We start from the raw sequence: 13,473 nt of genomic DNA on the forward strand, positions 1-13,473 counted from the left end.
CCTCACAGTGGTATATAAATAATGCTTGAATGAACACAAAGTCATGACCAGTAGAGTGTCTGGCATATAAAATATAGTTATAATTTTTACAAACACACAGAAATTTTCCACATAATTTTATAATAAAGTAGGTAGGTACACAGGAACAAGCTTCACACTTTGCAGCTTACTTTTTCAGTATCAACATTAAATTTTTCCTAATTATAAATCAAAGCAATAGTAATTTTTGGTACAAGGATCTATAAAGTAAGAAAATCACTCAAAAACTAAAAATCACCAAAATTAAAGTTCTCTGAAACCATAATGTCCACCTTGTGATTTATGCACTGGAACACAATTACATGCTTTCTTCTGGGCTTCCTTGTAAGACATGCACCCAAGTGAAATTGTAGAAGTATACAACAATTTAGAGCTAGCTTTGCAGGTCTTTTCTTGCAGGATATCATTCTTTACAGTTTCCCTCTTGCAGATGTCATATAAACATTTCTTGAAATGCAGATCACATATTTCCTTGTCATTGTTGCAAGTATCATAACAGAGATCATGTTCATTGCAACAAGTTTCCATTTTTTCAAATGGTAAATTTTCTCCACTGATAGAGAAACCTAATGAACCACATCCATTGAAAGACGGCTGGTGTGTGTGATCAGGCACTGGCTTGTAACCTCTCTTGCACTCATACCTGCATTCTTCTTCAATGTTTGAGTCCAGGAACTTGGCAGCAAAGGTGGCATAAGAAATCAGAGATGGGGCAAGAACAGCCATCTCATGGAATTTTTGGGAAATAGCATGAGAGATTGTTTTCATTCCTGAATGCAGGAAGCCAAAAAAAGAGTCTTCTTCATTTGCATTGTTTCCAGGGAAGAATGAATCTGAGGAACTCATGCCTACTAGGCAGAAGCTTGTTATTAAATAGCTTAGAAAAAAGTTGAGAATCATTGTCCTTGCCATTCTGTAAAAAAATGTGCTGAATGGTAGGTTACAAGTCAAGAGAATATTCACTGTGGTTTTTTGTAGTTAATTAATCAGCTTAAATAACAGAAGTTAGAAGGATAAAAATTAAGTAATAGAGGGCAGAACAACCAGTTCAGTTACAACCATTTAAATGTTTCCATAAACAATATTGAAAATAGCTGTCACAGTTTCACTACCTCTGTACTGAAATTCAGCAAGCAAAAGTACCTGAAAAGCTGCAAAAAAAAAAAAAACAGGTTATAATGCATTCAAAATTTCACTTTTAAATGTGTTCCTTTAGACTGCACAATAATCCATCTTCAGTATGTGTGTTCAGTAGATATATAAATTCTTTGTCCTTCTAAAATTAAATTTGAACACTACCGTATGTATAATAGCTAAACAAGAATTCAATCCTGTTAAGAACTATTAATTTCATTTAAATACCATAACACATTGGAATATGGTGTTCTAAACCACAATTTTAAGATTAATTTCTTTTAACTTAAGCATCTTGTAGTGGGTCAAACAATTCATTTTCATTACACCTTTTTTCAATATTATATATAACCAGTTTTCCATCTTTAGGAATTTTTAGTTTCTATACAAAAACCTGGCATATAGAAGGCTCTCTATCATTTTCATGCAGCTATGGTGCACATGGGGGAAAATTAAAACAAAACTTATAGTTTACTCTTTGATAGAAAATTTGATTTACATATGTGTTGTTTCCCCACTGAGGATTGGAGAACTGTTGAATGATATGCAAACACAAGATAACAATCAAATTGGTAATGAAATATGCAATGCATAGCTACCTACCACACACAAAATTCTGTTCTTTATGTCTTGGTCTTCACTATGGCTAACTCTTACATAATTTGTGGGCTGATATATAAATAGGAAGTTAGATGGATTTTTCAATGCTAATACGTACCTACCATCAAACGGGGTAAAAAGGGACGGTTTGAGCGTTTTTTGTTAATAACTTCTTACCATGAAACATTTCAGAAACGAGTTTAGGCTCATTTTATAGCTCTTTGCGAGGGCTATCGAATGGCACCTTCAAAAAATTCCATATGCTATTTGTAAGGTGCCAGACGCAAAATAAAACCATCCCGATTTACCACTGGGAACGGGGTAATCCGGGACACTGATAATAAAAGTCAATTTAAAAACGTTTGAAGCATGCAGAGTATGCTCATCCATTACTAACAGTACTCTGAAGTAATCCTCTTTCATTGTAGATGATGTAGAGGTAAAATAAATGACACTTTCCATGATTTTTACTTGTTTTTCCTTTATTGATATGATATTAACATATTCATTAATTACCGTATTATTAATGTGATATTACTGTATCCATGGACATGCCATTGAGCATTGACAATGACCTTGTCCACTGCAAGCTTCATATCAGCTGCCATGTAGCATTTCTCCTGTATCTGTAAGCTTACAGGATGGTTTGTAATTTCGCACAATTTCAATCGAGTCGAGTGATTTCACTATAACAAAAAAGATTGTGAAACATACCTGAAACAGAAAATAATATTTCAGTGACAACCATCATATGTTTTGGAGAAATAAATCATAGTTTAGGTCAATTACTTTTCATTCTATGATGCCCGGTGCACAATTCTATATACCTATAGCATTCTATGTACAATTTTGGTACTAATGATGATACGATATGATACTAATACAAATGATGATACTAATGATGATGCGACCAATGATATACTAATTTTTTGATAAGTGAATTTTTTTTGCATAACAAGGTAAATGTAATCAAAATTCTTTATTGTAAATCAATTTTTTTGTCAACTGGAGCCTTTGCTAACTGAGGTTCTACTGTAAATGCATTTTTAAGGGTGCCCCTTATTACCCGGGGGGTGTCCCTTTTTACCCTGTCATGCAGAAATAGCCGACTTTTTTTTCAATAATTTTTTAGTGATAGTAAATGTTTGATTTCTTGACTAGCTTTATACATAATAGATGGTAAAAATGTTGTAGTTTACGCCACTATTTTTAGTTTTGCAATATTTTGATTAGTTTAGCTGCTACAACATTTCTACGAAATGTGGGATGAACGTCCCGATTTACCCCGCCCGTCCCTTTTTACCCCATTTGACGGTACCTAATATAAAGTAAAACCAATTTCAAGTTATGAATATCTTTTCATGAGCAATTTTCAAAATTTTTCTCAATATAAATTATATTTTAAAAATTTTATTTAATGAATTTATCTAATTTATTTTAATTAAATTTTGTAAAATCTTATTTTTTTTTTAAATAAATATGCAAATATAACAAGAAAATATGGAGCTCTAATAATTTACGTACCATAAAACGGGGTATTAAGGGATAGGTGGGGTAAATTGGGACAGTTGTCCCACATTTTGTAGAATTGCTGTAGCAGCTAAACCAGTGGTTCCCAAAGTGGGCGATATCGCCCCACTAGGGGCGGTGGAAAGATTTTGGGGGGTGGTAAAGAAGAAAAGGGCGATAAGGGGGCGGCAGTCTGAAGTCGAAGTTTTAACGTCTGTTTGACGATTTGTACACTACACATGCAGCTCATGACTCCCAGCAATGTTTTTTTACCTAGATCTCTTTTTAGCACATTTTCTCATTTATGGAAAAAATGCACTATTGTGCTTGCCATGTCTGTCCGTCTGTCTGTCCGCCTGTGACTTCACGTTTTCGTCAACGAGAAAATGCGCTCTCTGTCACCCACTACAGTGAGTACCGAGCTATATTTTTTAACCTCTCCTGGGTTTATGTTTCTGACAAATTAACGGCCGGACTCGCGGCCGGTCACACGACCAATTTCCAAATTCAACGATCAAGGAATATCTCTCAAACTAATAAACTTAACTTGAAACTTGGTACACATATTCATTAGGACCTAACGGTAATGTAAAGCTTGTGAAAATTTTTTAAATTTTGCCATCAATTGTTTTTGCCATAGTTATATGGAAATATGGGCCAAAATTCACAGTGATCAAAGAATTTCTTCCAAGCTACTGAACAGATTTGAACAAAATTTAGAATTTACAGTCCTAACTACCAAACAGTGATGTTTAGCTTGTGAAATTTTTTCAACTGTGCCTTTGTTCGCGAGTGTCATTCGTGATTTAAGCAGCAAATACGTGCTTAAATTTGCAGTAATCCAGAAATTTCTTCCAAACTACTGTACTGAACAGACTTGAACAAAATTTAGTATTTTAATACCTAACCTCAGCAACGGTGATGTTTAGCTCATTACAAATTTTAGCGCATTTTCTCATTTATGGAATAAATGCACTATTGTGCTTGCCATGTCCGTCTGTCTGTCTGTCCATCCGTGACCTCAAGTTTTTGTCGACGAGAAAATGTGCTCTCTGTCACTCACTGCAGTGAGTACTGAGTTACATTTTTTCGATTCGCCTTTGTTTGCGAGTTTTACGGCTATATGTAAACGGCTCTTAGTTAAACCAGCTGGTAGAAAAACCGGTTTTTCCTCCTATATCTGTATAACTTGCAAACAAAAGCGAATAAGGAAGTGTGAAATCAAGAATGACGGTGAAATGAAAAAAAGAACTTGCAAACGAAGGTAAAATCAAGAAATTTTTTAGAATCTAAAAACACCATTTGGTAGTTAGAAATGTTTATTTGAAATTTTGTTCAAATCTGTTTGGTAGTTTGGAAGAAATTCTTTGATCACGGCGAATTTTGGCCTGCATCGCAATATAACTCACGAATGGAGGTGATATTTAAAATTTTTTTGCATGCTAAACATCACCGTTGTGTTCTGATGAATACATGTTCCAAGTTTTATTGAGCTGCATTCATTAGTTTGGGAGATATTACTTGATGATTGAATTTGGAGATTGGTCATGAGACCAGCCATGAGTCTGGGCCGTAAGTTTGCCCAAGACGTGCTAGGTTTCTAGTACTGAAACAGTTACAACAGCTTAAAAAACATATTGGTTCACTAAAAGGGGTTTTATTTGTAAAATAGGTACACATTTGTGTTTAACCATTATCTTTTAAAATTGCAGCATACTAAATTTTATAGAAAGAGGTGCATGATTTTATTTGTGTCTGTGGGGGGCGCTAGAAATTCACTAGGGAGCCAAAGGGGGTGCCAGCCTGAAAAAGTTTGGGAACCACTGAGCTAAACTAATCACAATGTTGAAAAACTAAAAATTGTGGTGTAAAGTTCAATTTTTTTACCATCTATATAGCATAAAGCAAGTTAAGAAATCATACATCATCAGCTCCAAAAAATCATTGAAAAAATTTTATATTATATTTTGGAAAATTACTTCTGCTAAGGTTTGTAGTAAATATAATATTCACTGTATTCAAAAATGTTGCTAAAAAAACTTGCAGACAGGTACCATTGGCTTCAAACTTTATTGATGGAATTTGCATACCGGTACCTACCTCAATCCAAAACAAAATGGCAGAGATTTTCACAAAATGGGGCATTGAGGAAATCTCCTCAATGAGTTTGATCACTGAATTTGACCATAGGGTAATCATGAGTTTGATCATAGGGTAACGGTAAACGCACCATATTCTGACACTGGATAATTCCCATACCCCTCAACTTTTTCATTTATATTAAGCTTGGTCTTAGTTCCACACATGCGTAGATGGTTGAAATAGTGACGTCACATACTATTGCGCATCAGATTTCTGCAAAACACTAGGTCTAGTGGGAAAATGTTAAGATCCGCAGAGCAAATGTTCAAGTCAACTAGTGAGAACATCAAAACACGTATGAAAGTTGATAGTTGACCTTGCTTTACTAAATAGTGCTTTACTAAACTGCTTGTTTAGAAAGAATATTATGGTTTGAGACTTTTATATAAGTCTGTGAATATGTTACTATAATGTTAGGAATCCTTTAAGTATACTTGCATTTGCTAATTTTAAGTGGTAAATAAATTAATAGATGATCGATTTAATCTTTTAAGAGACAATTTTAGACACATTAAAACTAATTCCAACACACAGCCTGACACAGGGTATCATTTACTGTCATATTCCAACACAGCTGCTCACACAGGATGTTGGAATTCCAACACAGGGTGTCGGAATTATGATCTGCGATTTTGAAGAGCTGTCAGAATTAGTTTTACAATATGCCGCATTTAGTCACACACAGTGTCAGAATTCAGCGATTTTGTAGATTTTAATTCTAAAGGCTTTTAAATAAATATGGCAACAGTTTGTGATGTTTCATCATTTTTGGCGGACAGTGTGGGGTTTTGAGAGTGACATAAACCAATCAGAACTAGAGTTGCGCATACAGTGATCTATTTATAGCCATTTATTTCTTGCTACGTCCTTAAGGGGGAGGTATACCCTCCAAAAAAACTTTTTTGTTTACGACCGGATCTTCCTGAAACTTCACACATATGTGTAAAACTGCAAAAGAATCACATTTTGTTTATGTGATTTTTTCGAATAAATACATAGAAAACGTGAAATTCATAGAAAACGGAAAAAAGGGGTACTACGGAAAAGCCTACTCCTCCTAGAGTTTTAAAGCTACAGCGATGGGACACATACCATTTCATTTGTAAAGACCATACCAATTGATTAACAAAGTCAGATTTTTGATTTTTGCCTTAGTTTTTTTTACACACATTTAAATTTTTTCCATTTTTTCTCATTTTCCCCCCTCTTCCCCCCCATTTTGAATCCCAACTATGCACAAATCTAAAAAAGGGCTTCGTTAATTGATAGGCATGGTCTTTACAAATAGAATGGTATATGTCTCATTGCTGTAGCTTCAAAACTCTAGGAGGAGTAGGCTTTTCCGTGACAAAGTTGAACTTTTCAGGACAGCGCAATAAAGTTCCATGCGCCTTGAAATAGACACTCAATGTAGCATAGAGACCAAACTACAGGCTTCTGTAGCCTAATTCCACTCAAGGAAGCTAGCAGCGTCTTGCAGAACATGTCTCCGTATGAAGCAAGCAGGGTAACTGAGCTTTGATGCCAGATACACCAATATATGTAGTCTTAGCAAGTGAATTAAGTCCTATCTATTTTTTGAAGGAAATCCACCCCCACCCCCTATTAGAACCCCGCTGTGTGCGTTAAAATTCACTCACAGCTATCGCAGTAGTATCGTTGAAAAGCTCAGAATGTCAGCTTTAAGATGAGACTAAGCATGTAACTGCAGCACCACACTCAGGATGATGTATGTTTTCGGTGAATTTTCCCGTGCATTTTCACTTTTTTCAAGGTATTGCTGTGCACAGTTGGCGTAATGTGATGAAAATTGATTATCTTCGCGCACGTGTTCGCGCAATCCTGGCCATCTTTATTTTAGAAGAAATTTTCTGCAAAGTCATATGGCAACACTGAACACCGTCTGTTTACATTTCGTATGTATAACAGCCGCAGTTTACAATTACCGTACATTCCGTAGCCGACAAGGCGGACAACCGGAAGAGTCAGAAGTAACCTGGACTGGCCGGACATGTCTTATATTTTATTATTGTCGACTTGCGTAGTCAATATACTCGCGTATATTGTTGACTAAAATAGTAAAACTATTTTAGCTTTCTAAAGTACGGCGCACGGCGCATTTTTTTACCAACGTAGTACGGCGCAACGCGCAGGTCGTTAAATGACAAAATAAATTCCCGCGCACCTGGCACATCTTCCTGACCATGGCTGCAGCACAACTCAAGTAGAAATTATATTTAAAATGCTCAGCAGCTAATTACTTGTATGTAATTAGTGAAGGAACTCCCTTACCCGCCCCCCTTTGAAGAGCCGTCATGCATAGTGGCAAACCAGAGCTTTTTTAGAATCAGTTCATTTTTAATTCTCTCATTTACTCAAGATTTAAACCAATTTCTCAAGTATGATAATGCTGGTATCCAGGATACTTTACTGGTCTACATATAGGACTCAAAAATGAACTTGAGGGAGAGTCTAAAAAACTCTCTGCTTTGCCACTATGCCGTCATGTAAGTAAAAATTCACGTAGAGGGATCGCAGTGCGGCAGTGGTATCATTGGATAGGGCAGAATGTCAGCTCTAACTTTCTAAGACAATACTAAATACCAGAAAAGCCGAATCCAAAAATTTTAGGGTATACCTCCCCCTTAAGGTGTCGGAATATGATGTGTTTACCACCGGACTTTACCCTACCTAGGCCTGTCCATAATTCCACAATGAAATTGCCATAGCCTATGCCTTACTACCTAGCCTGGAAAAGTCCTATTTTTGTCTGAAATATCGTGGCTCTAATATCATATAATTTCAGTAGGTATGAAATCTCGCAGCTCGAATGTCATAAATTTTTGTTTGATTAAAAAATCGTGGTTTGCACTTCGCAAACATGTCATTTCATAAAATTTTCAACTTCCGCAATCCGCATTGCTTTACCATTTCCGCCAAAAATATCTTGCAGAAAAAACATAAACATCGTAATGTAAACAAATAAACAAAACGTTTGTTGAAGATCGCGCATAGTTGCGGAGCGGTCATGTCAAAGCGGTCAGACTGTATATTAACACGTGCTGAACTTACAGTAGAGACAAATTTTATTGTTGCCGTTTGACTGTTTAAGGGTAAAATTAGAGATTTGGGGTGACACGTGCATAAACTTTGTAAATAAATTCGCATTCGCACCTCGTAAATGGCTTTTCATGGCCGAGATATGGAATTCACGGCTCGGTGAAAGGCTCGTAGAAATGGAATCACGGCTGGCAAATCCATAAAACCACGGCTCAAAAAATTCAGTCGCGGCTCGCCAAGTAGCCTAATTGGAGATTGGTCATGAGACCAGCCATGAGTCTGGGCCGTAAGTTTGCCCAAGACGTGCTAGGTTTCTAATATTCCATACTAACTTACTACAATAGCCCTTGCAAAGCCCTTAACAAGACCAAGAGCGAAGAGCCCATACTTGTTGATGATATGTTTCATGGAGAAGTTTTTAGCAAAAAAATGCTCAAAACCATCTCTTATTAGTTATTACCCCATTTGACGGTAATAATTTTCTGCAAGTGCAAGGTAGGCTAAATAGGCTAGCTAAGCAAATTCAATGCTGAAGAGTGAAGACAATAAAATTATAAAACCATAGTAAATTATTAAAGCTGATGCTGTATGAATCTAATAGGTAGATACAGCATCAGCTTTATTAATTATTAATATTTAATAAAATAACAGACTAAATAGAGGCAGAGCAGAGAGTTTTTGATTCGACTCTTTCTCAAGTCTCAAGCCTCTCAACTCGAGTTCATTTTTGAGTCCTATTTGTTGACCAGTATTATTCATGGCTATCAATCATATCAGCATTATCTGATTATCATACATAATTGATTCAAATCACGATTAATTTAGGAAATTATAAATGAACCGATTCCCAAAAATTAAATTAGTTCATGCACACCACTTCTTTTGCAATTAAATCGTCTTACGTACGCCGATTCGACGCAAACTCTACCGAATTCAATGAACCACTGACTGGACTCAATATTTGAGTCTGACTTTATCATGCCTAATTGACGGATTTTCCTCATGCAGCAGATGCAGTTGATAGAAAAGCCTTTGAACAATTTAAAGACTGTTCCAGAATCCAGTCAATGATTGAAATTGAGTTCTCGCTGCTAAGAAATTAGCTCAATTTATTTTCATTAGATTATATAGTTTGCCTAATGCGCTAGATGTATCGGAGCAAAATTTAAAACATGCTATCCATGCTTATTTAAATATATATATGTTGGCTCCAATTCAAATAATATCCGTGAAAAAATTTCCAGATACGGACGATAAAAAATTTTTTGCGCTTACATTCAAAGATCAATATTATTATGGATAAAATTACGTATTTGAGCTAGAATGCTTTAAAAAGTTCCCATTGTGAACTCTGGAGCCATTGATGTCAACAAACACAAGCTCTTCAGTTGCGGAAGACGTTTGAAGATGGTGGGGTGTTGTCATTTCGCTCGCTGTTTCTAATTATTGCTAAAAATATGACGAAATGGATTATCACAGCGATGATTCATCAGACCCAGAAACACCAGAAGGATTTAAATCCGGTATGAACAAGGAAACAAACATGAATTGTTGCTAAAATGCCTCGAATTTAGGTGTATATGTATTCATTTATAGTGGTGTTATTTATTTACCGAGTCAACAAGAATCAACTTCAAACTATAAACAAGAAGAACTGCCAGGTCGAATTAATATTAATGGATATTTTACCCAGAGTTATCTAGTATCTAAAAATAGAAACGCATTAGCCTTGGCCAGTTGGCATATATTTAGGAATCAGGATTCAGGATGGCCTATTTGCTGTATTAGTGTATTTCATCTATGTATGGAATTGGGCTTGGGCTTCAAGTTTCCCTAACTGGAAAATTGGGCACAAACTAACTGTGGATAAGACAAAAATCAGTTCAAATCTGGCAAATTTGATCAGTTTCTATGATAATTTTCTGATTTCTTTTGTGAAAAATAAGAAAAATGGCCTAATTTTTTCATACATGACTTTAGAGAATTACAATTGTTTTTTGCCCAAGTGGAAAGTTTGGCAGGAACCACCAGTGAATCAGACATAGAAAACCTTTGTATCTGGTAAATTTTACCCCTTTTCATGTCATGGTTTATCCCAATTTATTCAGTGAAAAGGAAAACAGCCTACCTAGGTATATCCACCTTAGATTTTTGAAAATTACTGCAAAACAATAGTTTCTGCCTGCCATTTAAAAACACTTATTATTTTATATCTATAAAAACTGCCATTTAAATAACTTATTTTCAAATTGAATGATTTTAGCAACAAGTAGTGAAATTCTCAACTTGCTTTACTACAAAGCAAATTTAGCCCACACATACAAACTACAAAGCACATTAATGTTTATGATGTTATGACAAATGTATAATATAGTATCTTTGGCATTGAAGAATATGCCATGATAGGCCTGTAGCCAATTCTTGTACTTTTCTTGACTAGACTGGCCTTTCAATCAAATCTTTTCAACAGACAGTAGGTTTGATATTGTTTCTAGATTTTAGTTGTTCCATAGGTCATAGGATGATAGGATATGAGCTTGTCAAGACTAAGCATATGCTCCTGCATAGCCTTGTCTTGAACGCATTCATACTTGTGCATCAACAATATCTTCAGGGAGGCTGTTGCACATGTCGGTGACTCAAAGCAAGAAGAAGTGTTGTTGCATGGATGAGTTGCACTGCAGTTTTCTTAGTTTATAGCTGTGGTCCCTTGTGTTGGTTCTTGTTTCAAATTCTAGTAATCCTTCTGGGACTTGAAACAAGAAACTACATATATTCTCAATCAAGTTTAAAATAGTTTCTTTAAAAATTTAACCCCCCTGACAATATGATTTGGACTAACATTATATCCATGAAAGAAGTAAATATACATGATGCCATAGACATTTAATTATATGTTTGTTTTTCATACAGGTTGCGGAAAGCGTGTGGAGAGCTTGCGTGCAGTGGATGTGATGGCCATACTCCATGAAAAAGTTGCTTTCTTGTCTGGGGGTAGAGACCCGCGAGGTGGACCGCTTCTTACGTTCCCTGCGTGTGATAAAAGAGAGAAGTTAAAGCACACAGACTACCGTCCACTCTTGCATTACCTCACTAGAATTCCCAGGTGAAACATCAATTTTCATAGAAAGTAATAATAACAGAATTTGTAGACTATCAATGAAATGTATGATATACTTGTCCAAAACTTTTTTGGTACCTCCAACGGTCCAACCTCAACTGAATGCCATTTTTCCAACTTATTATATGAGGTTATATAAAGAAAAGAAGTACCTACTCAAATGAAATATTTTTATGATACAGGAATGCTTTGTAATTTCCTACTTGAATTTTCTTGCTACCTAACACAAGCCAAGTCATTCTTTTTGTACTTTTGTATATTATCTAATCATAATTTTGAATGTTATAAATGCAGTTTTAAAGTTGATTTCATTGTCTTAATTTAATTTGATGTAACAGTGAAGAAGTATGCGAGCTTGGCTTCACTGTGATAGTTGACATGCGAGGGAGCACCTGGGGCACTGTGAAGCCTGTGCTGAAGGAACTGCACCTCACTTTTGCCCACACTGTACACATTGTTTACATCATCAAACCTGACAACTTCTGGCAAAAACAGCGCACTAGCATTGGCAGCCAGAAATATAAATTTGAGGTAAGCACTGATTTTCACTCATTTACTGAACAAATCTTACTGAAATATTACATTCTTATCTTGTGTTAATGTCATTTGTCAACTGAATATAACTTCCTAAAACATTGAATTAAAAATTGGGCTAATCAGTATTGCTTGTCAGTTTATTTTTACTTAATATATATATATATATATATAAATACCTAATGTACTGGTATATAGGTACCTATATTAAGTGACTTAATATATAGAACTTATAGTATTATTCATTACTTTATTATACAGTTGGATAATGTATTTCATATTCAACATTGATTAGTAAATGTGAATTAATATATCATGAACTATGCAATTCTTTCTCGGCAATTTTTTCATCGTATTATTCATTGAATAGATTAATTTTTTCAAAAAATACTGTACAAGAATAGTCTTTAGGTAAAACTGTTTTCTATTTCAAAATATCTTACCTTCATATTTATTGGTGAATTGCAATTGAACATATTTGAATACTGCCACTGGCACTTGTTTTTAAAAAGTAAAATATTAGTCAAGATTTTACAGCCTGTCCTTATATTGTAAAGATTTTTGTGTCAACATGAAATATATTTTTTCAGACCTCATTGATGTCAGTTGGTGCTCTGTGCAAAAGCGTTGATCCCACTCAGCTGACTGTTGATTTTGATGGCTCACTGCCTTATGATCACAACACATGGATTGAACTAAGGCTGGCCATTGAAGAGTTTACTGCCTGTTCAAACAGCACCTTGGATCAGGTTTGTGATTTTCATGATCAACATTGGTTCATTTTTTTAAGATATCAAAGTAAACCAATAATACCATAGTTTTTCACTTTGTTTTTGAGATTGTGACTTATTTTTGTCATTTGTAAGAGTTTTCTCATTTTAAATTTATTTCTGGTTAAAAAAGTCCTCATGTATGATTTTTCCTCATGAAATTTATATTTTCTTAGCTTACCGTATTAGGTATTTGAGAGCAAATGGCTTCAAACCTTTTAGTTATTGTTAATTTCTTGCTTCAAACATTTTACTTATTAATTATTTCTTGCTTTCTGAAGTTTGATTTAGGAGAGCCTGACTTTTCAAGTGTTTTTACGAGTTTTTACCCCATATTGTTTAGAAATAAAAAATGTAAAAAATAATTAGATTCATTATTTGGACCAAAGGGAAAACAACACATCAGCAAGCTTCAAAAAGTGTATATGTTTACATAAACCATTCTCTTTTTAAAATTCGTTTCAATTATGAACCCCTTATTGGCATTAACATTATAATTAATTCATTAATTAATTATAATGTTAAATAATTAATTAATTATAATAATTATAATTAATTAATTAA

At 34.8% G+C, this 13,473-nt stretch overlaps 1 protein-coding gene across 1 annotated transcript in view; it reads left to right on the forward strand.

Moving 5' to 3' along the window:
- The first annotated feature begins 9,886 nt into the window (after positions 1–9,886).
- The window catches only part of LOC108668429 (triple functional domain protein), a 105,034-nt gene continuing 101,447 nt past the window's right edge, over positions 9,887–13,473 (forward strand). Inside the window, exons 1-4 of the mRNA XM_047885322.1 lie at positions 9,887–10,007; positions 11,398–11,590; positions 11,944–12,136; positions 12,730–12,888. Coding sequence (XP_047741278.1) covers positions 9,950–10,007; positions 11,398–11,590; positions 11,944–12,136; positions 12,730–12,888 — 603 coding nt within the window. The 5' untranslated portion in view covers positions 9,887–9,949. The remainder of the gene's footprint in view (positions 10,008–11,397; positions 11,591–11,943; positions 12,137–12,729; positions 12,889–13,473) is intronic.

Source organism: Hyalella azteca, unplaced genomic scaffold (genome assembly GCF_000764305.2).
Source record: "Hyalella azteca isolate HAZT.00-mixed unplaced genomic scaffold, Hazt_2.0.2 contig17590, whole genome shotgun sequence".
Taxonomy (NCBI): Eukaryota; Metazoa; Arthropoda; class Malacostraca; order Amphipoda; family Hyalellidae; genus Hyalella; species Hyalella azteca.